The following is a 23,596-nucleotide window of genomic DNA, read 5'->3' as shown; positions in this document are numbered from 1 at the left end:
TGAGGGAGACTTTTCATCTGTTCACTGGACAAGAATCACGTTGACAGCTGTGAGCACAATGGCATTGTAGCTGTGCCATCCAAAGAGGACTCAGTGAACAATCCTATTATCACTGTTATGTTTTGGTGACTGTTCTTTCACATCCATGTTCTCCTACAGTGGGCAGGTGTCTAGGTATAGCACTATTTACTAATGAAGATTCTAGTACTCTCATCTCAATTCCCTCTGACCACTGCCACTTTTGAAGTGGCATAGAGTCTCTGGCTGCAGTGGAATTACTGCTGATTTCCTCCTGCATGAGAGGAGCAGCAAGTCATATGTGTATAAATCTGAATGAATGAATAAACCAATTAAAATGAATGAATAAACCAGTTTATTGTTAAAACAATTTTGTTATGTTGCTAGACTGTCTTCTCATGGTCTCCTAAAGTACAACGAATATAAAAAAATACAGAAAAAATTATCAGCCAGCGAATTAAATTCTTGATTGATCCAATTCATCTAAGGACCATTGAAAATAGCACAGCTACAGCACTGAGAAGCTGTCACTCTTCTTGCCTGAATTCATTTAATTATAATTCTAATATGGGTGAGATAAACACTCTAACCCACTGGACTCAGAGAGCCAAAGCAGCTTTGAGACTGAATATGCTCCATTACCACACTATGTTTGAAAGGGTCACGAAAGGTTTCAGGAAACCCTGTCCTTTACAGACCAGCCAGAAATCTTTTGTTGCCTAATAAAAGATGTTTTTCACTCATCAGAGCCAAGTACTACCCTTTTCAATATACTAGTTTTAGGGGACAGGGGAAGGGCCAGTTTGCCTCTAAAGATATTGGTTCCTTCTGGAGCTAAGTCAATACCAAACAATTTCCCAGAAGTGCCGAAGGCGGGTTGGACAGGAAAGCTGCCTGAGCATTCAGGACACTGCACTTCACAAGTCACTTAGTGGGACGTTTGCTTGTGTTAGCAGCAGCAGAGAGACCCTTCCTTTTGAAAAATAAAACCTACAGAAGCTACGTAGCAGTTGTAAACCCCTAAGTCTCATCCAGCTTTTTGTTCCACCTAGGACTGAATTTTTCCTACAATTTTTTTTTTCCTTTTTTTGAAGATGCTTTCTTTTAAGGCCATGGTTTCTAGCTGATGAAGAGTGGTCTTAGAGGGAGGTGGTCTAACGCTGCACAATATTTGCCTGGGATTATGTTAGAGCTTGAACTGAACTTGTAGGTTTCATGCAAAAGGCTGGTCCAATTTCAGGTCCTTTGGCATTTCTATTTAATTCCTTTGTAATAAACAAGCCCCTGAGTCTTCTGTTTTCCAAGACTCACAGACATCTCCTTCTGAGATGTCGATATCTGTGCACCTTTGGAATGCTGTCTTGCTCTGCATCAGCTTTAGAAGTCATGAATGTACGTGTACTTCTCACGTTCTCACCTGGAGAAACTTCCAGTGCATATGGGAAATGCAAACTGTTCTCCACATATGTGTTATTTGGCTATTTAGGAACAAGACAGCATAAAGGAAGCACTGGGAATGGATGAAGAGATTCCCAATGACAGTGGTCAGCAAGCCTGCACATTGACGTAAACCATCAAACCAAGCTGTCAAAGGAGAACAAATAAAAGCAAAAGATGAAAGAGAACAGCAATATCATAGAATATTAAGGCCTGATCCTCTTCTTGCTTTTTCTTGATTTATATCACTATGATCCATTTTCTCCAGAGTGTTTTTGGTTGTTATCATAGACATGAGAGAAAAATCATCCATCCATCCATCCATCCATCCATCTATCTATCTATCTATCTATCTATCTATCTATCTATCTATCTATCTATCTATCTATCTATCTATCTATCTATCTATCTATCTATCTATCTATCTATCTATCTATCTATCTATCTATCTAATCTATCCATCCATCCATCCATCCATCCATCCATCTATCTTGCATATGACAACTGAGTAACATCATTACTTCGGCACCAGGAAAGCACACTTCTTTCAAGGCCAGATGATTTGCACCTGTGCCTAGGTAATCACTATTAAAATTAACAGGGAATGTGTGAACCATCTGTGCCCTGGACCATCTGCGCAGATGTAGGACTAATCTACACATAGAGCTTGACAAGTACACTCAGCTTTTGAAAACCAGCTGAAGTCCCAGACTCAAAGAGCTCAGAAACAAGTTCTTGAACCCACATCTTTTAATTTAATATAACTTTTAACCCAAGAAAACTCTCAAATTTTTCAATCTTCACTGCCCCCTAGTGAGACTCTTCAAGAATGTATTTTTACAGGAAAAAGAGTCATAAAGATTGACAGTAGAGACCTGTCTGCAGAATGTCTGCTTACTTTGGAAAGAGAAGAACTAGAATTTTATCCAACTGTTGCAATCCCAAGTCCTCTGCACAAGGCACAATACCTGTTCATAAGCACAGCTGGGAAATCAAATATTTAGTTTGGTGCTATGTAGACAAGAATGCATGGAGAAAGTGAAGAGAAATTCTGAGGGAATGGAAATGCTGTCATTAAAAGATTTTGCTAGTGTTTTTCAATTTAATATGATTTTTAAAATTTGTTATAATGGAAAAATACTTGAGAAGTAAAAGCAGCTGGAAAGCTGACTGTGGAGCTGTCATGATATGAACCTCTTGTGGGCGTAAAGGCACACCATGTGTGTTACCTGAGTTGTCCTTTGAGTCCGATTCAGAGTCAGAGGTCTCCGAGGATTCTGAGGTTTTCTCTGGCAGATGAGGAAGCTGTGCAATATCCATTGGAGTGTCCTTGTACTCTGGGTTACTGAAGAGGATACAGCAAATATAAACACAATTGGATGGTTTGCAGTTTCATGATTTTTTCGTCTTTTCATATCAAAGTTCAGGAACAAAGAACATAAATAGGAAGAACATCAGAGTAAACTTGTGAAGGTTTATTTTAATACTGCAGTCAAATACTTTTATTGACCTTGTTTGATTCTAGTGAAGTTTTAGAGCTTTCAAGGCATCCTTACTGAAGTGGGACATCATGGCTTGTGTGATATCTAGAAGTAAAGCTACACTGTGTAATCATCCAACAACAAAATATCTTGATTTCAATCCCATTACTGTGCCTGGGAGGACAGAGAAGGTGTTTTAACTTTTCCAATCTGTTTCTCGCCCACTGGCAGTGTCTATTAGAGTTACCTGTGTAAAATGTTCTCTATCAACCTTGCCAGAGTCCTCTCAATACCTGTTTTTCTCAACATCCCAGTTTTCCACACTTTAATCAAGCATATCATACATAAAGTTATTAAGAAGGTGCTCAGCTAGGGCTAAAGGAAGTGACCACTGCTCCAAAGGATCTGGCCAAAAATTGGATGAAATAGGTTATATATTTTTTAAACACTGCACACATACATCCACATCAGCAAGAAACCAAAAACAACCTCTCTAACTATATGACAGATGCACATGTGCATGTTAAGATGCATATGTTAGGGATAAAGAACTGTCAACACACCCATTATAATCATATCTTCATCTGCTCATGTGGTGCTCACCTGTGACTTGTTAGCAATGAACATGACTGCAATCTAAAAAAGCTATACTGCCAGAGAAATGGAAGAAAACCCCTACAACACCATGCTTTTGCTTGGTTTGTACCTTTCAAAATGTGTTCCTTCCCTAAATCCATGCAACTGCAGAGGAACAGACATAGCTAAACATAACTGGCATAGGAATATTAAAAATAACAAAGTCTTTAATAATTTTTGAATAGGTGAGCATTTCCATGCAGTTCAAATTCAAGTCTGGAAAATCCACAGTCCTGCATAGAACTATATGAGGCAGCACTGGGGGTGCCTGACACACTACCACAATGACAGTGTGCTGATATTCAGCCTCTTAGATTGTACTGTGAAAACTCAGAGTTCACACAGATCACACTGAGATACCATCTTACGATTATCATCTTTATGGCTTTGTCCTGACAAAGTGACTTTGTTCTGCTGCATCCCAGGGCAGTCCCCAAATTTGCCCCCTCCAAGCAAAAGATGTTTGAGGGCTTTTGCACTGTGAATAACAGGTTGCTAGAACAAGAACAGCGTTAATCCTCCCTGTCACTATAATTAGTCTATCCTTTTACAGACAGCTGAATCATACTTTCTAATGCATGGAAATGTATACAGACCAGTACTCCTGCTACGGGTAGACCTAATTATGCCTTGATCTGTTATTAAAATATTATTTAGACATTTGGATCTTTTGTGGATTCCAGTACAAGGAGAAATCCAATTTAAAAATACAAATTCAGTGAAGATGTTAATATTTCTCTAATAGACTGCTGAGTGGAATACAGCAGAAAAGTCAGGTTCTGGGAGGTGACCTGGGGAAGAACACGCTGCTTTTCTTTTTTTTTTGTTAGGTATATTCTGCTTGTAGAGAAAATTATTTTGTGGGATGTTTGTGGACTAGGTTCACCTATTGTTTGGAAAGTAGCAAAGGGGACAGAGACAGCTGTTCATAATTCTTATGGACCACTTTTACAGCTAGAGCTGGGAAATATGAGAACATTTCAGGGCATTTTGAAGCCCTGTTAAGGACTGGGGCAGTGAAGCTGTATTTCCAGTTCAGAATTGCCAGCCTTAAGCTGATCTCCTGAAATGCTGCATTCTGCCTAACACTTGCAAAAAAGAGACAAGAAAGTAGCAGGATAAGGATATATTCAGAAAAGCCTGTGCTCAATCATATGAGGCCAGAAACACGCAAGTCTCAGTGAAAACTCTGCTGCTGTGGAAGGTTTCCCACAGTACCCCTTCAATGCTCTCCTGCCAGGGGTTGCTTCCTTCTCTTCCCCAAAAGGGGAATCAAAAGCATTTCAGCATGCAAGTTTAGGCAGGCACAGCCTCTTCAGGCCTTGCTGGACTTGGCATAATAAGTCACAATCTAACCCCTAGACATCACTTTGAACTCCCATGGCATCAAAGGGAATGTAACAAACCATGACAAGCAACTTAAAAAGAGAACATGCCAGAAAATGACAATTGCATTACATGACAATCTCAAGGTTTCAAATTTTATTTGTTTGTTTGTTCTGCTTTGGAATGAAACAGAAAATCTCCCAATCTTATTGAACATTTTCACAAAACAGAATGCATTGAAAGGTATTTTCAGATGAGAAAGGTCAGGTTTATAATTCACTGTCTCTCAGTGACTGTTGGTTTTCCCTTGAGCTCTGAAACCAGTCCTTTAAAAATACTTTGGTAAAACAGAATTTCTCAGGGAACAGCCTTTCATTCAAGCCATCACTACTATTTCTGTTTAAAATAGTTCTAATAGCTTAAAATAGTACTTTATAGTACTTTAATTTTTAAATCCTATTTTGCATTTTTCAGTGTGAATATTATTTGATGCTTATAGGAACAACAAAGTAGTTTGAGCCTTTTTTGTCTTGAGAAAGTTCCTCTCTCTGGAGTGAACTGGCAAATGCCTTTCAGAGATAACTTTTTTTTTTTGCATACCAGCATTTTGCTTCCCTGCATTTTTAATATCTAAATAAAACTGTAAAAAACAATTCACACCAGATTTTATAACACAACTACTGAAAGTTGGTGTGGATAATTTTTATCTTTGAGCTCAGGTTGAGAAGATTTCAGGGCATGCAATAAAATGGTGGAGGGTTTATCTCAAGACTAAGGTGGAAAAATAATTCAAGAATATTCTCATGTGCTGAGACACGACAGATGCCTCAATAACTATAACAAAATGGCATGGCTTTTGAGGTGGACTATATGAAAAGTTCTTCTTAACTTTCTCTAGACTTCTCACCAACAGAGACAAGCAACAGAGACAGCAGTTCAGGCAAGAGAAGTGAGTGGAAGACCTACCTAAGGAGGTAATTGACCCAAATGATATTCTTCTCGCTTGCGTTCTTGGCGTTGACAGCTATGGTTGCACTAGATTGTATCCAGATATAACCTCCATTCTTCTGCATCCAGCGGTAATACTTTGTTACACATTGACCCTTATTCAGCACTGACAGGAAAATACAAACAAAACAGAAGCAAGATACAGCACATGTTAGAATTGTGGTAAAATGATCCTCATTGTACAGCATGTCACAGGTATAAGCAGAAGATGGCTTCCTTTGGATTTAATACCAGTGAGATAACAATCAGGATCTGAAGTTCAGTATAACTAGCTATGTGTTTTACAAGTTTTTAAAGTATAATTTTATTTTGCTTTTGGAAACTCTAGTGGAAGAAGAAAAGTAAAAAAAACCGTACAAATCTCTATGGTTCACGGAATACTTATTGCTGTGTGGACATTTCCAATGCACTCAATGTCAAACTGTAAAAAAAGAAAAGGAAAAAAAGAGGCAAATTTATATGTGATTTATTCATAGCTCCTAGGTAGACCTCTTTGAGATTCTGGATATTTGAAAGGTTTGGGAAGATACTCTACTCCTGCTGCTTTGATCATTTCTCCTTATTGCAGGCGATATCAACCACTGAACTTATACATCTGTTTCTTTGATCTTGTCAAACAGAATTTACAGTTCTCAGATGAACCAAATCTCCACTGGTCAGTGGGGGAAAAGTCTTTGGAGAATTTACTTTCTACCAGAGCAAAGTAAATCCACCAACAGGCTGAGAAAGAGGCCTAAGGGAGGCACAGAATGGCTTGGTTAGAGCCAAAGAGTGACAGATCTCTCCGATGTTTGATATATGCTAGGAAACAGAGAAAGAAGTAAAAGCAATCAGTAATGCGAAACGGTGCTGTTAAATGCTCACAGCAAGATGGCTTAAAAATACAGATGTTTAAAGTAATACTTCAGCCAAAATATTGCCAAGTTGAAACGGATTTGTTTTGTATCTGATTCTTCAGTGTCAGGAGAAGGGAATGAAATGCAAATCTTTCAGTGGAGGGGAGCAGCATGTGCTTATAAAACCCATAAACCGCACAAAATCTGGGCACGGTTGTTGCTGGCCTCCCTGCATTCCTCACTATTCCCACAAAGCTTTGTGCACTAGAGGGCAGTGTGCCTTCACATTCACCGCCTGCTTTTGTCATGTCCTTGTCTCCGTCTGCTAAAATGAAAAACCTCTAACTGCTGTAATAAATTTGGCTAAATTAGCTGCTAAATGGTTATCTCAAGTAATATGTATTTGCATTAATCATCTTGCTCTAAACCAGAACAAGCCAGAGTCCTAAAGACGTAGTAAATTCATATTGTCCATTTAATTACGGCTAATAAGTGCTTCATATACAATAGTTTCATGAAGTACACTTTCTTTTTTTTTCTTTCTTTCTTTTTTTTTTTTTTTTTTTTTTTTTAGAGTGAAAAGAAAAAAGTCACTTTGGAAAAGAATAAGTATTTAAGGCAGTTAAAGTTCCTACCATAAATGTGACAGATGACACTTTGGAGCTTTCAAGTTAACCAAATGTCTATACCCTAATTATACGTATGAATGTATCTATATCTAAACCCGTGTACAGCAGATATCTACCGAAAAAGATGTTTACAAAGGCGGCCATACAAACAGTGACGTTTCCTTACCTTGGAGGTATCCCTCAATCCCCACAGCAATTTTTCAACTACTAGAGAAAAATATGCATGTAAAATAGTGCAATGTAAAGTGAATGTGAAGTGCAAGTTATGTTCAGCCCTAAGATAAACAAATATTTGTATCTGGGTCTTGCTGTTTTTCAGCAGCCTCTAGTGAACTAAGTTTGTTTCTAGCAGACATCAATATTTCCCTAAATTTTTACTTTTGTATTTCAAGCTCTAAATATTCCACTGTGATCATCCATTGTCTTCAAAACCTCATTATACAGCAGAATAAATATAAAATATGAACAACTGACTACCCAGCATTTCTGTCAAACCAATATTGTAAGCCACTTTAGAAAACAATCTCACATAAATTAGCCTAACTTTATCAGTTATGAAGAACAAGGGAAGAAAAGCACTGCTGTAAGTTTTGATTATGGTAGGCATTTCCATTTCAGTGAAATAGGACATTCAAAATACTCTGCTTACAGCTGAGTGTAAAACTGATGTGCACACAAGTGTGGAGTGATACTCTCTCTCTTCTGGAAACATGAATACCCAGAGTTGTGTGCAGGAACTAGTAAAATCTATCTGCACTTGCACCTACTAAATACACCGCTATCTTCCTTGGAACAGGTTTTGTCTAGGGAGTTTACCATGCTACACAGATGCCAAAGGACAACTGTCCACATACACATTTGAAAATCAAAGTACCAGGTGAGTCACTAGCCAGTGGCTGAAGGGCACACTGCAGTTCTGCATAGTGATAGCTATAAGGACTCAGATTCTCCAGCTCTTTTGGTCATCCTAGACAAGTCCTTCAACCCTCAGTAACTTTTATATTGGTTGTTGCACCACTGGAAAAGTCTGTGTCATGGACTGAACAGAGCATTCATTTCAGAACTATAGAAAGAGGAAAAGGTGCTTGCTTTCTCAAGAATGAAAATTCAGTGCATCAGAGCTATATACAAACCATCTACACTCAGAGTTCAGGCTCCCAAGTACAAAGAATACATCCAAAGAAAGTCTGAAATGCTGTATTAAAAATGAACTTTCCATGAAGTTAATCTACCTGCAAATTTCCACTCTATTTTTGGCCAGCTCAGATATATTGCCAGATACACAGAATTTTCCTTGCTGAATCTGTCTAAAGCACATTTCATATAAGAGATTTGTGGACCAAGCTCTGAAGGAAGTCCCACGATTCAATATAAAAATTCTCTCTGTAAAGAGATTCTTTGGCAGGCAAGATGCACTGTGCTGCTAAATCTGGTTCTTACCTCTTTTGAGAGTGCACTAGGCACCCCTAAGTCAGTTCTGAAAATTCACAGTGTACCTTGGAAAGAAATTTCTCAATGTGATGAAAGAAAATAATGAAACAACATTTGAAGTGTTTTCTAATTTAGAGTATTTTTTAACTGCTGGCATTGCCAACCTGCAACTTAGAAATTAGCTGAGAATTTTGAGGAAAAAAAGCAATTAGAAGGAGGCATCAGGAAGGGAAATCTATCCAGTTTATTGATAACCTAGTGTACTCAGTAAAGCCCAGTTTAATTTTCAAGATCTTCAGTTTGAAGGTACAGAGAGCCCATTAATAAAGTTACTGATTTTGAGAAGAAATTAAAGCAAAGAGTCACTCCACTCTAAGCTCTGATTGTGAAGTTATGTTTTGTAACTAGCAACAAACCACGCATTTCAGTTTAGCATAAACTTCTGAAAATGTAATGCCATGTAGATTACATCTTGAACGTTTTCAGGCAAATCCCTCACTCACTGAGCAGTGCAAATAATTTTATATTTCTATTTGTATTATGCATGGAGTACCCAGTGTGGTAGACAAGGTGAAACTTGTGACCACGTTGGTGGGATGGTGCATGTGACGGGATTATGCAGGATTGGGTTATATAATTATATACAGATAAACACACTCACACACACATACATACACAAACCCTTTAATCAAAGGGACTAACTGAGGGTTAATGTTTTAAAATTGGTGACCTTTATGTCAGCTGCACAGATATATTCCCTAAAATGGTGGATGCTAAACCTGATTAAAATTTACTGAAATGTTACCTAGTTCCTCAATTTGAATTCAGTGGTTAGCATGCAAGGAGTGCACAGTATGTCATGCTAAGAACTAAAAAACCTCACTTATTTCTCAAAGTATGAATATATTGCTGTGTACACAGTTCCCAACAGAGGGATTTCAGTTTTCCTTGGTAGCTTTGTGCACAGCAATATTCTTTTAGCGGTGGAATGAAGGAGGGGGAAAAAGAAGAAACAGTCAGTGTTCTTTGCAGGAACCTATTTCTGTTAGAAAATTAAAATAAATCAGTACAAGTTTGTCTTCAGAAATATGGTTACAAAAAGAAAAAGAACATAGTTTCTTCCTGTAAGGCTGTTCTGAGAAATCAAAGCCAAAGCTTCTAAATAGTGAGTTGTGTTTTAAAAGAAGGAAGTAGCTTAATTCAGTTTGAAGAGGAGATGAAGAAATTGTGTATCAAAAGCAGGCTTTTAGTAAAGTCTCTTACAAAAGGACATTTTACTCGTGTGCATATGCATTTAAAAGCTACACTATATTGCGTATTCAGGTAAGTATTGAGTAAATAGGAAATGATGAGATCATCTTACATATTCACACAGCTTCACAAAGAGGCTCTTTATAATTGGTGAAAATATTGAGGTTACATCTGCTGTGCTATTCACCCTTCTCCTTGAAATACCTTTATCAATGACTGGATGGTATTGATACTGAACTCCTCTTGTGATAAACTTATAAGAATATTTTTAATTTACTGCATGAGGATGAAATTGCCATACTTAATACTACAGTCGGATACTTAGCTGCAGCCACAAGTACTCTTTCTACATTCACAAAACTGGCAGACGAAACATGAAAAGGAATACTGACTCTTTAATCTCCACTTCTCCACCTAAGGCCCAAGGCAAGCTGACAGGGTAACTTCGTTCTGGAAACAGAGGGGTTTTTATTTTTTTAATTCTGGATTACATTTTCTTCTGCTTTTGAAAACTGTGGGCTATAGGGGAATGAACCTGGCATAGACTTAAAACAAGAACAAGTTTCTTTATCTGAAAAGTTACAGTCCTTGATGCTTACAGGAAGGTCATTTTCAAAACCCACAGGAAAAATAGCATCAGAGCCAGAAAGAGTGCATTAAGTGCCTTATTTGCTTGTAACAGAGACAGTTTTCCATTTATAACAGCTCTGAGGATCAAGTGAGTCTTTGATGTTGTAAGGACTTTCCTATAGATTTTGCAATTAGTGAGCTAGATGTTTTAAATAGTGGGTATCCACAAATTGGATTTTAGCAATGAAAAATATTTAGCAATGTTAAATGATGCTTGCTACAGAATTAGGAGCCAGATGATAGGAGGCTTGTAGACATTCAGTGAGGAATCATACGTCAACTACGTAATTCTCTGCAAACACTTCTATTTTGGATCCACTACATGGGGTAGAGTGAGGAGGAGGGGACTTAAGCCTGCACAGTGTGAAAATGCATTGTCTACCTACCAGGCCAAAAGCAAGGCCAACAGCAGATTACTTGGAAAAGAATGCCACCTTCCCGTCACAAGAGTCCCTGTGGGTCATACTGCTCTACCTCTCTTCGTTGCACACAGTTCCTTACCAGCCCTGTCTTACTGTATCTCAACAGAGTTCTTTTAAGAAAAATACAAAGTTGATAACTGTCTTAAGAAAATACTGGTTCTGTGAGGCTTTAGAAAACTGCATTTTTACTCACAGCATATGACCAGAGAAAGCCCTGAGTGGTGGACAGAGAACATCTTTTTTTAGCATAGGGTAGAATGCAATCTATTGTGTCAATACCACTGACTGAGACCTGGCTGCTACTGTGATATGAATATCAGACAGTAATAGTTTCTGGTTTATAAACATAAATTCATCTTTTCCTACCATAAGCAGGAAGTAGCAGATCAGGTTCATGAAAGAAAACTGCGCCTCACTGATAGCCAAACCCCCACCTAACTACTTAATTCACCTGGGATGTTCTTTTAAGCATCTACAGTCACTCTAAAAATGCTAAGTATGGCAATTGATTCATTGCTTACTTTGCAATATGAAATACTGCTTAATCTTCCAGTGTAGGGATGTTACATACACAAATATGTGATAAATTAGGCAAAATTAAGTATCAACAACCTCGCAGAAAAAAAAAAAAGCCTTGATCAAGCATTTAGAAACATTTGAAACCTTAAGAATGTTTAAAAACTAAGCAATACTTTTCCTGCCTCTTTGCAGAAAAGCAAATATTAAAAGTGGTCTGAGTCAAAGTATTAAAAAATGTGGATTCATATTAGGATCAAAGATTGTAACTTGTCAAATACAGTGAGGAAAGCCTTGCATGCTGCATGTGCAAATTATCTCGGATTGGGACCAGGAAGATGTTTTGTTTAAAATCAATCCTATTTTATCAGTTTATATGACATCAGTTCACAGCAGCAGTGCAAATTTACTAAAACCAAAGACACAAAAATTAGTTTTTCCCAGTACTATGGAAATAATCTTCTCCTACTTGAACAACAGAGGAACTTTTCTTCCCCTCTCCTTTTTGTAATTATTATAACATACCATTTTCCCATGGCCTAATATTTGAAATGACAACTTTATAATTATGCATAACCATGAATATTAACAAGACTATATAATTCTAGGTAAGATGTTTATTTCAAAACATTGTGTAGGTATTGATCAAATGAAATGCAATGTATTGCTAAATGCACTATTCAATGCAAGCTTATGGCATGCATATCAGAAAACTTTTCTCTGGTTTCTATAGATAAAATTGATGCAAATAAAACTAACTGTATGAGTTTATTTTATGACAGACTGAATTGAAAAATGAACAGTAGATTTTTCTACCTAGGATTCTCTAGGCTTTCTTCTCTCTTTCTTAACTTTTACTTTCCCTCATGATTTGTCTCTCTCCCCATGACTTCAATCCTGCCATAAAGTGAATGTCTTCTGCTAATATTGAAACGGTCATTTAGAAACCCAAGCCTGCTTTGAACGCCAACTTCAGACAGAACTTCCATTATCATTAATGAACTCTCTGTTCAAACTGTAGGGGAAAATGAAATCCCAGATCCAAATTTTGCCCTTAGCTACTAAAACTCAACATCAGAGGAGAAATTTGGCCCTGCTTGCTCAAGAAACTTAAATCTGTCCTCCATCTCTCCACTAACATTAATGTCCATCATATGAAAACATATGTAAGATTAATGATTTTAGAATATAACCCTTTCCATGCCAAATGTATCTGCAGACTATACATAACTACATGTCCTAAAAATAGGAAAAGAGACTGAAGATTCATAAAAGTAGACTGGCAGCAATATTAATTTTATCTTTGAATTACCTAGGTTAAAGATGGTCTGTCTGTTTTAAGGGACAGAGTCCCTTTAAACATTATTTCATTTCTGGGATAAGAGTCCCTGTTTGGGTACTTGGGCTGAGTGAAATGAATGATTTCCTCAGGCTAATCTCTGGAGGAAAGGCATCCAGAGCACAGTGTCATGGTGGTAAGGCACAACCAAATGCTCTTTAGGACTGAAAAACAAACATTAGGCATGTGCTAAAACCAAAGTCATGATCCTTTTCTGCCTTGTGTGAAAATAAAAAAATATTTTCTTTACATGCTTCCATTTCTTCAGGCTTCTTATCTCCTGTTCCCCCATCTTGCTGTATCACCACTATCTCCAGTCAAAAGGACTTAAGGGTGCCAGTGTCCAACATGGAAATCTTTGTAGGCCCATACTATGGACAGAGAGGAAGACTGTGCAGGTGGTCAGGCCAGCACTTCTGCAATACTTTGAAAACACCATACACTAGGCTGCCATCAGGATGCCAGTTGGGCTTAGACTAAGAAATAGCTAAACCCCTGACATTCCATCAGCCTAATTTAGAATCAATCTTGCTTTCTAGCGATGATAATAAACTTGTACAAACACAAGATTCATTTGTATATTTTAGCATTTTATTTCAGTCCCAGAATGTAAAACCTGACATTGGAAACAGTTTGATTTTTTTGGTCATTGAAGATATTAAGCACTACAAGAGCATTGAAATTTCAATCTGATTAGGATAAAAATTCCTCAGGATCAAAACACTTCTTTTTTTCCCCCTACAGTTTTACTAATTGTGAGCTACTTGACATTGCAGAGTTATTCCACAGCATGATAGCAAAATATGTGAAGTATTTTACTGTTAGAAATTATCAACCCATTCTATTTGTTTTTCATGTGTTTGAGGTTATTAAGAGAATAAAAAATTATAACTGATGTGCATAAGTTAAAAGGGTTAGTTCAACTACAGCTGGTAGGCTAAACCACTAAGCAATATTTTGTACAGCAATGGATTTTTTCTACTGAACATACATAAAAGAAACCATGAATATATAACTGATTTAAAAGCAGACTGAGGGGGTAATATTCCTTGAAAAATAGGGGAGCCATGAAAAAGGTGAATGTGGAATAGTTTATTTTCAGAAAGACTGGATTATTCTAACCACTGGAAACCAGATAAAGTAGATGAGAGGGAGTGCTACCAAACATACTCATCAGAGACCTTTGCTTTATGGGAAATGAACTGCCCTGGCTCAGTGTTCCTGAGGAATTGTATTTCTTATAGCTGTAAATCAAATCCTGAAGAAAGAGGATGATATTTTCTAAGCAATAGCTGACGATAACAGTATCTTTCTTGTCAGAGCTGGGTTTCTGAATTTAGACCTCAATTAGGATTCCAAAATGAAAAAGCACATATTATATACCAATACCAATTGGTATATACTTGTGACAGTGCTCTTGCAAACAATATATTAATTTTGAAATGATGGCACATTATCGTATATTTGCCCAAAAGTATATTCATATACTTCAGAGGTCTTGACTTTTACCCTTCCTTGCTGCTTTCTTAATGACCTTCATTGAACAGTAACATCAAGTACTTGATGTTCAATGAAGACCATTAACTTTTTACAATTAAATAGAAGATTATACTCCTACAGCATATGAAATCCACTCACTCTTATCATGAAACGTACTTCCTAAAAAAGGGCTGCTACAGACTTTTGAATGAAAGCAGTGTCAAAAAGATGGAGGCACATATGCGCAACATCATACCCCCGAGAGCAGCAATTGGCCTTGCTGAGCTCTACAGACAGTGCTAAGACCTGATACAACAGTTTTATGAATATGCTTGATTTCTGATGCTGATTAGACATCAAATGTATCCTTCTAGCTTTAAGATCAGGGATATTTTTCACTGATGTCATAAGAACAAGGGCAGTTCTACTCATGCAGGGACTCATGGCTTAGTGAAAGCATACTAACTGCCCTGTGCTTGAGACGCAGTTCAGTCCTGCAATGCTTTTATGCAGTGTTAAGTAAATAGAGAGGATCTCATCACCTTACCCATTCTTACAAGTGGTAAAGTAGAACTGGACCATGAGGGGTCTTTCTAGGGTTTTAGTTCTAGATGCATAACTGTGAAACACAAAACATTCAATTACAACTCTTTCATGCCACATAACCTAATGAAGAGCTCCGTTATGCAGAGCTAGGATTAGAGACTCTATCTGTGCCAGGGTACAGCCAGACCTGTAATTTTTGAGGGTCTGGATTCAAACAAAAGTTGTTGCAGCTTAGCCAGTTTCTGTGTGTTATCTGAGCCAACAGCTGGGCCATGATGCTGGATATGTACGGGCTGTTAGACAAGAGAACATTTTAACTGTGATCTCTGTGAGAGAGACTTGATCTATGGTAAGTGATATCTGTCATGATTTTACCAGCGATTTTTTCAACAAACATGGTGAAGTTGAACAAATGAGAAGTTTCCCAAGCTTCTGAAACCATGAAGCACTATAAAACAGGAAAGAGCTTAATAAGGTAAATTGTAACACCAAAAAATTGGCTGAGAGATTTGTGACAAAGCATGATCATTAAAAGTTTGAATGAAACAGGATAGAAACAACTGCCATAAACTTCTATTTCTGTTTGGAAAAAAAATTATGTTTCAATAACTTATGTTATCATCCCATGTATTCTGGTGTTGCTATAAATGCAGGTGTATGCACAGTTAGAGTCATTCCAAAGGCATCAAGGTATAACTAACATAAATCTCTTAATAGAAATTTTGACCCCTTTGAACCTAATGGAATTTTTGCTATTTACTTCATTTGGCTTGGAATTTTAGTCCATATAAAATTGCTTTTTTAGGGCATAACCCCCATGTCCATTAAAGCCAACAAAAGATTTTCCACTGACCATAACTGACCTTTCATTAGGGCAGTAGTTCCTTTACAAAAGCCTGTTGTCACTGCTATAGTCTTGCAGACCTTCTTCACAATTATACTTGTTATGGTCACATTCCTGAAACTGCTTTTGTCTTCTTTTATCTGAGATAGAGTTAACAAGGCCTGTTTTTCTAAGTTTCTAATGGGCTGCTATGATCTGAAGCCATCAACAGCCCTCTTGATTTTTTTTTCTTGTGTGATTTTGTACAATGTTTTCTTCTTTGCTTGTTTTCCTCTTTGATGTCTTTGAATATCTTGGATATTCTTGGAGAAGGCAGGATGCAGTGGTCTTATTTATTCCTTATGATATGTTATCAGTAAATGGGCAGAATAGCAGTTTTATTTGCATTTCTTTTACCCTTAAATCTACAATTGCAATTTGGGTTTCTTCTTGTTTTAATCACTAAAAATTATTTTATGTCCTGTAGAAATAAACCAAGATTTTTGGTTGCAATCTCCATCAAACACAACTTTTCACTTTGCTGCTTTCTCAAGTCCTGCTTTGTTTTCTCACTAGTGCTTTCTATCCATTACTTTAGTTTCCAGCTCCTCTTCAAAATGTTGCACAATACTGCTTTTTTTTGGTTAGTTTGGTTTTTTCCATTGAGATCTCAAGCAATTATTTCCTATGTTGTACTGGTGAATATCCTGCATTCTCTGTTTTGCGGAACCGGTTCTACCGGATTTTACCTTCCACAGCCAGTGTTTGTCAGTTCATGAATTTTAGCTCTAATTTTATTTTTACCAAACCAGGAGGATTTTCTCTTTCTAGTTTGATTTGAATTTAATTTTCTAGGATTGACAAGTTGCTATGAAGTATTTCTGGGTTTTATAATTTTTTTCTCTTGGTTTCTATACAATTTTTTTTTTGTCAAATGCTAGAAACCTGAACATCTCTCTGGGCAAAGATATGAACCACTTCGGCTTCTGCAGAACTTACAGTTGGCAGATGTACTTCCCCAGTTATTCCCAAGACTAATTTAAACTTGAAGATCTTTCATAAAGAGCATGAGTTTGAACACGAAAAGACAAATGCAAAGTCCTGTATCTGGGATGGACTGATTCCCTGCTATGTTACAGGCTGGGGACTGACTGGCTGGGTTGTTGCTTTGTGAAAAGGGACCTTGGGAGTCCTGGTGGACACGGTGCTAAGCATGAATCAGCAGGGCTGTAGTAAAAAGTGTACAGCCAGTAGAGCACAGAAAGCCATTATCCTCCTTCACTCATCAGTCTTTAAATTGCATCTGGAATCTAATTTTAGGCTCCTTCTATAGGAAATATATTGATAAACTTCAGTGAGCTCAGTAGAGGTCTGTCAAGACACCCAGGGGCTGGTGTACTTGCTCTGCGAGGAAAGGCTGTGGAACTGGGCTTGTTCAGCCTGAAGACGAGGTGACTTCAGGGGAACCTAGCAGCATATCTGCAAACAGGATACTGCAAAGATGGAGCCATGAGCTGCACAATCAAAACAGGGAAATTCCAACTGGATAGGAAGAAAAAAACCCCAAGCCACTGTGAGGATAACTGACACTTATTAAGATAATTGGAACAGTTCCTCAGAGAAGTTGTGGAGAATCTGAAGTTTTTCAACATAAACTAGATAAAGTGCTAAAAATTTTGCTTTGAATTAGGGTTGATCCTGTTTTGAGCATTAGGTGAAACTAGATGATATCCCAGAGTACCTTCCAACCTAAATGATTCTATGAGCATCTTGATCCTATAAGGCAAGGAAACAAATATACATAAAAGGTGTAACCAGCCCTGTCTATTGAACAAAACCAACTAGCCTAGCAAGAATAATTATGTTATAGCCACACAGCCAAGTTTGTGAACCCCACTGTGCTGGATGTTGATAGCGGGAGAAATCTCTGTGTTTGTAAAGTTTGCAATCCAATCAGCTAAGCTGGACATACAGTGAGAGCAGGAACACAGGAAGTTGAAGTGACTTTCTGGAAGTCATTCCAGTCTTCAGGGTCTCCTGAGTCCTTGTCCAGTGCTTATACACTGGACCACACTGCACTCACACTCTCTGCATAGATCTTGAATTTTTCTGAAGATTAATGTTTCATAAAACATATCCTATTTCAGAGAGAAGTGGTCATTCAGAAGATTGAGATCTTTTTCAAATGGGATGTTCATCTATGCCAGGTGGTATGGTAAATCTGAGTCATAAATATCTTTTATTTCCTTGGTCAGATAGTGCAGTGAAAGTGCAACTTGTCATTTTTGACTTCCAGTTTCAAGAGCACCAAGTAAGTTTCTGAATTTGTTCCTTCATTTCTCAGCAACTGACATATTCTTCTGGATATTAAGTGCTCAAAATTTAAATGATACAAAATTATTTTGTTTATTCCTTTGGATAGTTGATTTAATTTTTTCTGCAGAAATACATCTAACCTGATCTTATGCCAAAAGCACTTCTGAAATCTTTATGCAGCCTAATACTGCTGTTGGCTGCCATATGTTAGCATAGAAGCTGTCCCTATTTTCCTGCTTTCCGGTCAGAGTTATCCTCCTATCTTCCCTTGCAGATCAAGCAAAGTAATTTGGGATGGAACATTTTTTACTGCCTTGTATTGTAGTCATATTATTTTGTAAAATCTAATTAAATGTGGCTGCATTTGGGCTGCTGCCCTTTTATTAGTAAATGCTAGTAGGACATGATGCAGGGGGAGCAGAGTTATTCAAATTTGTGAGTCTGAATTTAAGAAGCAGTTTGCAGATTGTCTTCTACATTAAGAAAACAGAAAACTCAATCATAAATGCAGTCAGTCACTGAAACTTCCAAAGAATTATCTGGCTTCACTGCAGGCACAGATAAATTGGAGATTACAGGCATAAGTCTTTTTTTGCACAAGGGTAAATCAGGAACCCCATCACTGTAGTCAACAGATCTCAACAAGAAAAGAATTAGGCCCTATGGCTTTTAATAAGAGGAATACAAAGAGTTTAATTACAAGAAATCAAGCTGAACCTCCCTTCCCCCATACACAGACATTGCACATGTTCTCTGGTAAGGTTTGTCTCTTGCAATGTTTTTGTACTTCTGTTATCCTTATCCTAATCAGATACTACTTGTGTGCATATAAGAGTGACTTGGATGCTGTAAGGATGGGGCCATTTAGGTATTAACACATGGGGTGGTTAAAGCACTAGTAGAGCTGTAGCTCAGTTCTGTATTGAAAAATCTGGTGAAATCCCAATTATGCTGCAGTTTTTGTCCTCCATGTTATGACTCAGAAAACCCCAAAACCCTCAAAGAGGAAGAGTTCCTATTCTGTGCCAGCAAGGGAGTTTCTCATGTAAGCAATACCTCTTTAAGGATTAAAATAATGCATGTAAATTAACAGCTGCTGGAAACTCTGGTAATGCAAATATAATGCTTTATTGCCACATATGTAAATAATCTTATATGTCTATAAAAAGACTTGAAAATAAATCTTACAAAAATTATATTTAAGCCATCCTCTATGAAAACCTCTGACAAAAAACAAAGCAGGTGCAAGATGAAGAGCCCAGTTGTGGAATATAAATACTAGTTTAGGAGCAATCAGCTGTTGTCCCAGATTATTTTTACAAAAATGGAAGTACTTACAGTCTAAGTGACTATGTCTGATGCCTTCCACATCTTCAGCATGAATGAAGTGGTAACATCTCTTTCCTACGATATCTACAGGGGTCAGATCCATGTAATCACTAATCCTAAAAAGGAAAAAGAACATACAGACTATAATTCAAGAAAGAAAAGAATAAAAGAATTGTCAAATGACTCAGAAAGTGAAATCTGATAAAAAGTTTTTTCAGCATTATAGTTATTTGAATGGAATATCTGTACAAATGAGACAAGCCCTTAAAGGAATAAAATAAAGAATTTTTTTTTAAGAAACCTGGAAATTATTTTATCCATTTAACTAAGTGGAAAATTAAATTCTAGTGCATATTCTCTGTGTAGCATAACACCAGGACAATATAATTCCATGAAATTGTAAAGCATTAGTGACAATCCAAAATCCTCATTAAAACACTAAGATGATTCAAGGTTACATAATAAAGTAGAAACATGTTATGTTTATACCAAATGATTAGAGACACATTTCATTTCAACAGATTGGTCTTCTATTGGGTATATTCATAAAAAAGCTCTTCAACCATTTCTTGGCACCAAGTCCAAACTGATATTTCAAGGGATATAATTTAAATGCTGAGACACACAGATGCCTCAGGGTGTTATCTTTTTTAGTCTAATTCTTTTGGGAGCTCAGCTTTCACTCTGGGCCCTTTCAACTGGGACTTTGTTGTTTATTGCACATAGAAACTTTAAAATCTATTCTGCAGACCTTTGTGTGCATGTGTCTCTGTGTGTGTGTCTGTGCGCTTGTGTCTGTGTGCACGTGCAAACCCTTATCGTGGAGTGTGTCAAGGTGTCAACGTCCTTAAACACAGTACAGAAATTAAAAAGAAAATTGGAAAACTTCTTGCTCACACAAGCATTTGAAACTAGGTCTATTTTCTAGACATAGAATAATTTTTTTAGGGTTTGAAATAATCTGCAATGATTGTGGTACATTCTGTGATAAGATCAGGGAGAGGAAATCCCACCCTGCCAGCCTGAATCGAAAGTGGCAATCTCCAGACAGGCCGCTGTCCTGTGGTCCTGTAAAACATACACATAGGCTTGTGTTTGAGCAGATCAATGGTTTCACTGACTTACAGGGCTGTTAACATGATTGAAATTTAAAGGCAGGTACATGGTACAGTGTTTTGCTGAATTTGCTGAAATTGTGCATACATTTGTAGGCTTGAGGCCTGCTACACAAGACTGTTTCTGCATATCTGAAGGAACTACTGACAACCACTGTCATGGCCAACCAGCTAAACCTCTTCCATGTAGTTATTTCCTTTTGGGCACATATTAGCAGATGTGGTATCACAGTCCACATTAAACTGGCTACTGTGTCTCCAAATGGTCTCCAATCCTTAACAACTGATTCTGAAAACACAGACTGATGATGCACTCTAGCAGCAGTCTCTTCATTTTGCTTTTAGTTATTTGTCACCATCTGAGATGGTTTGTCCTCTGCAGGTGCTTTTCTCACTCCACTGACTAATAAAGAAATCCTAGACTATTTTAGACTATATGGTGAAGCTTAGATGACACAAATCCTAGATTTGCAAAATAGATTAACATACTACGTTTTAGGCAACAAAATTTTACATTTGTATTTTACGCTCTCAAAGAAAAATATTAATTATTAGAAATAGCCAGTGTACTAGCTAACAGATCTTGTCTCAGAGGGAAGCTAACAGCTGGCTAGTTTGTGCACTGAGTGCAGGATTCTGAAGGAGATCTCTTCATTCAGAGGAAAGCAACAAGATGCACCCAAAGACTTGAGTAATGTCACTCCTGCTCACTGCTGTTGCAAGCAGGCAACCACTTGGAAAACTAGGAGTACTATTGATCTCACCCCTGCTGATCCAATGGTCCACTGTGAGCATTCATTTCAGTTAAGTGGCATGGCTTCTGCTCCATACTCCCTGCTGAAACTCCCTGCCAGTAACTCCCCATTGCTCCATAAATAGTGCTTACAGCTTGCCCAGCATGGATCCATTTTTCTCTGTTTTCATCAATGTTGTGCTTGCTTTACTGTGGCACCACAAAGAATTTCATATCTGCCCGCAAGTGCCAGGAGTCAAGCCCATATATTCCGGATGGGATACTTATCTCCTTTTCTGTAATCCCAGAAGAGAGATCCCAACTTCCCTGACTCAGAGAACAGCCTTGGCAAACACCCAGATAATTAATCTGACAGCTTCAATCAGCTGTTCAGTTAATTCCCTCCCATCTTCTATGTTTTTCCATTCCTCCAGTTTTTACAGTCATATTCTGCATTGTTGCTGCTATGAAATCCCAGTTCTGTCAGTCTTATTTCATTTTCCATGACTGGAAATCCCACTGTCTCAGTGAGATCACATTCACCTCCCAGCACTGGCAGAAGTGTTCCTTTTATTTGAAATTACTTTTATAAACTATTTTTAACAGATTTTTAACAATGACACAGGGGCTTAAAGTGGAACTATTGCAACACACATTCAAGTACGACCATAAGCATTCTGCATTAGCATGAGATAAAATCCATCACAAACAAGGATAAGGTGCTTTATAATGTTGTCTTCAACCTAAAAAATGAAAAACATTAATAAGCTCAACACTTTCTTCTTGTCTTGCCACAGTTTACCATGTCTTATCAGCCCTTCCTATATGATTACCAATCAGTGCACCTCACCTGATGCATTTTACAGTTTTCAGTGATGCCTTTCTCAGGCATTTGAAAGTTTTATTGCTACATGAATATAAAGGGAAGGTTTGAGAAAAATGTTTAATTAAAAAACCCCCACATATACAATTTAGGGCTCATAAAAATGTCAAACTTGCAGCAGAGAAAGCATAAATCGTTCTAACTTGGCCTAAAAGTTCATATCATACTTGACCTGATGGAACAGTTAATTTTTCACATCTTTTTGATTCCTGGCTTTTTTTATGGAGGTTGCCAATAAAGGTAACAGTAAGTGGAGGTGATTTTGTTAAAAGGGAGTCCGTTCATTAGGAACTGGATAGATACCAGCAACTAATTTCACAGAGGCCTTTGAAAAACTCTGCAGTGGTAGCAGCTTTCCATTACTACCTGGGTAGGTCACAGTGAAATCAAAGACTTAGGGAAAAGTTTTGTTCTAGATCCTATTCCTAATCCCCAGAGCTCTTTTGCCAGCTGCCAGATTATACAGCATCTGGATGCTCACTGGGTAGAGTCTCAGGCAAAAAGCCCGAAGTTTACTGCCATTATCCACTTTCTCTGTGACCTTGTGCAAGCAGCTTTCTATGAAGCAGTTTTTCCAAGCTTAAAAACAAGAATAGTATATTGACTTTTAGATAATGCTTTGGAAGTGTAGATGAAGTGTTCTGTCTAATAGTCAAGTAATATTATTAAAAAAGTACTGCAGCAGTGCACTAATGTGGCAGCCAAGACAACCTCATAACCGAAATTCAAGATTATTTTAAATTGTTTAAGATCTTGATTCAACAAAACAGTTGAGTTTATCCTTTTTTATAAAAGTTTATATTGATATTTATAGTGCTATCCTGATCATAGGTATTCCATTATGATTGAGCAATTATGATTGCTCATATCCCAGAGTTTCCACTGACCTTATAATATGCCATGATTGCTGTCACAAGAAAAGTTTACAGTAGTCACCTTGTTTCTTCCACTTTTTGATCATAATTCCCCTTCACAAAACTTCTTTTGGCTGCATTACCTTCCTTCTTCACTTCCAAACTTTTCCCCATACCTCAGACTTCCATTAATGGACCCAAACTTATTACTCGTAATTTCCTTCTCAGATATTTTCACTCTGCTCTAAATATCTATTCCCTGGATTATACTTTTATTTTTCAGGGCTCTGAGGTTTTAATGGTCTTGATCAGCCCCTCTGCTTCCCAGGCCTTCCCCCATCCCACCCACAGCCCAGACCCCCATGGCAGCCCCTGCCAGTGTCCAGCTCCCCCCCGCCCTGCCTGGCTGTGGGCCCTCCTGACCCGACCCCAGCCCACTCCACTACCTGTCCTCAGGGAAATGCCCAATGCCCGGGGCTGGAGCTCCCCCTGTGCCCCGCCAGATGCCCTGCTCCCCTCTGGGGGAGTGGGATGGGCCCTGGCTGCCCTGTCCTGCCC

At 37.8% G+C, this 23,596-nt stretch overlaps 1 protein-coding gene across 1 annotated transcript in view; it reads right to left on the bottom strand.

Moving 5' to 3' along the window:
- The window catches only part of NPAS3 (neuronal PAS domain protein 3), a gene marked incomplete at its 5' end in the record, with an annotated part of 605,288 nt that overhangs the window by 4,538 nt on the left and 577,154 nt on the right, over positions 1-23,596 (bottom strand). The window contains 3 exons of the mRNA XM_017741637.1: positions 2,685-2,800; positions 5,865-6,012; positions 19,463-19,569. Of these exons, the coding sequence (XP_017597126.1) occupies positions 2,685-2,800; positions 5,865-6,012; positions 19,463-19,569 (371 nt within the window). The remainder of the gene's footprint in view (positions 1-2,684; positions 2,801-5,864; positions 6,013-19,462; positions 19,570-23,596) is intronic.

Source organism: Corvus brachyrhynchos, unplaced genomic scaffold, assembly GCF_000691975.1.
Source record: "Corvus brachyrhynchos isolate BGI_N302 unplaced genomic scaffold, ASM69197v1 scaffold115, whole genome shotgun sequence".
NCBI lineage: Eukaryota > Metazoa > Chordata > Aves > Passeriformes > Corvidae > Corvus > Corvus brachyrhynchos.
The sequence above is the reverse complement of the archived record's forward strand: the minus strand, read 5'-3'. Positions and strand labels throughout refer to the sequence as shown.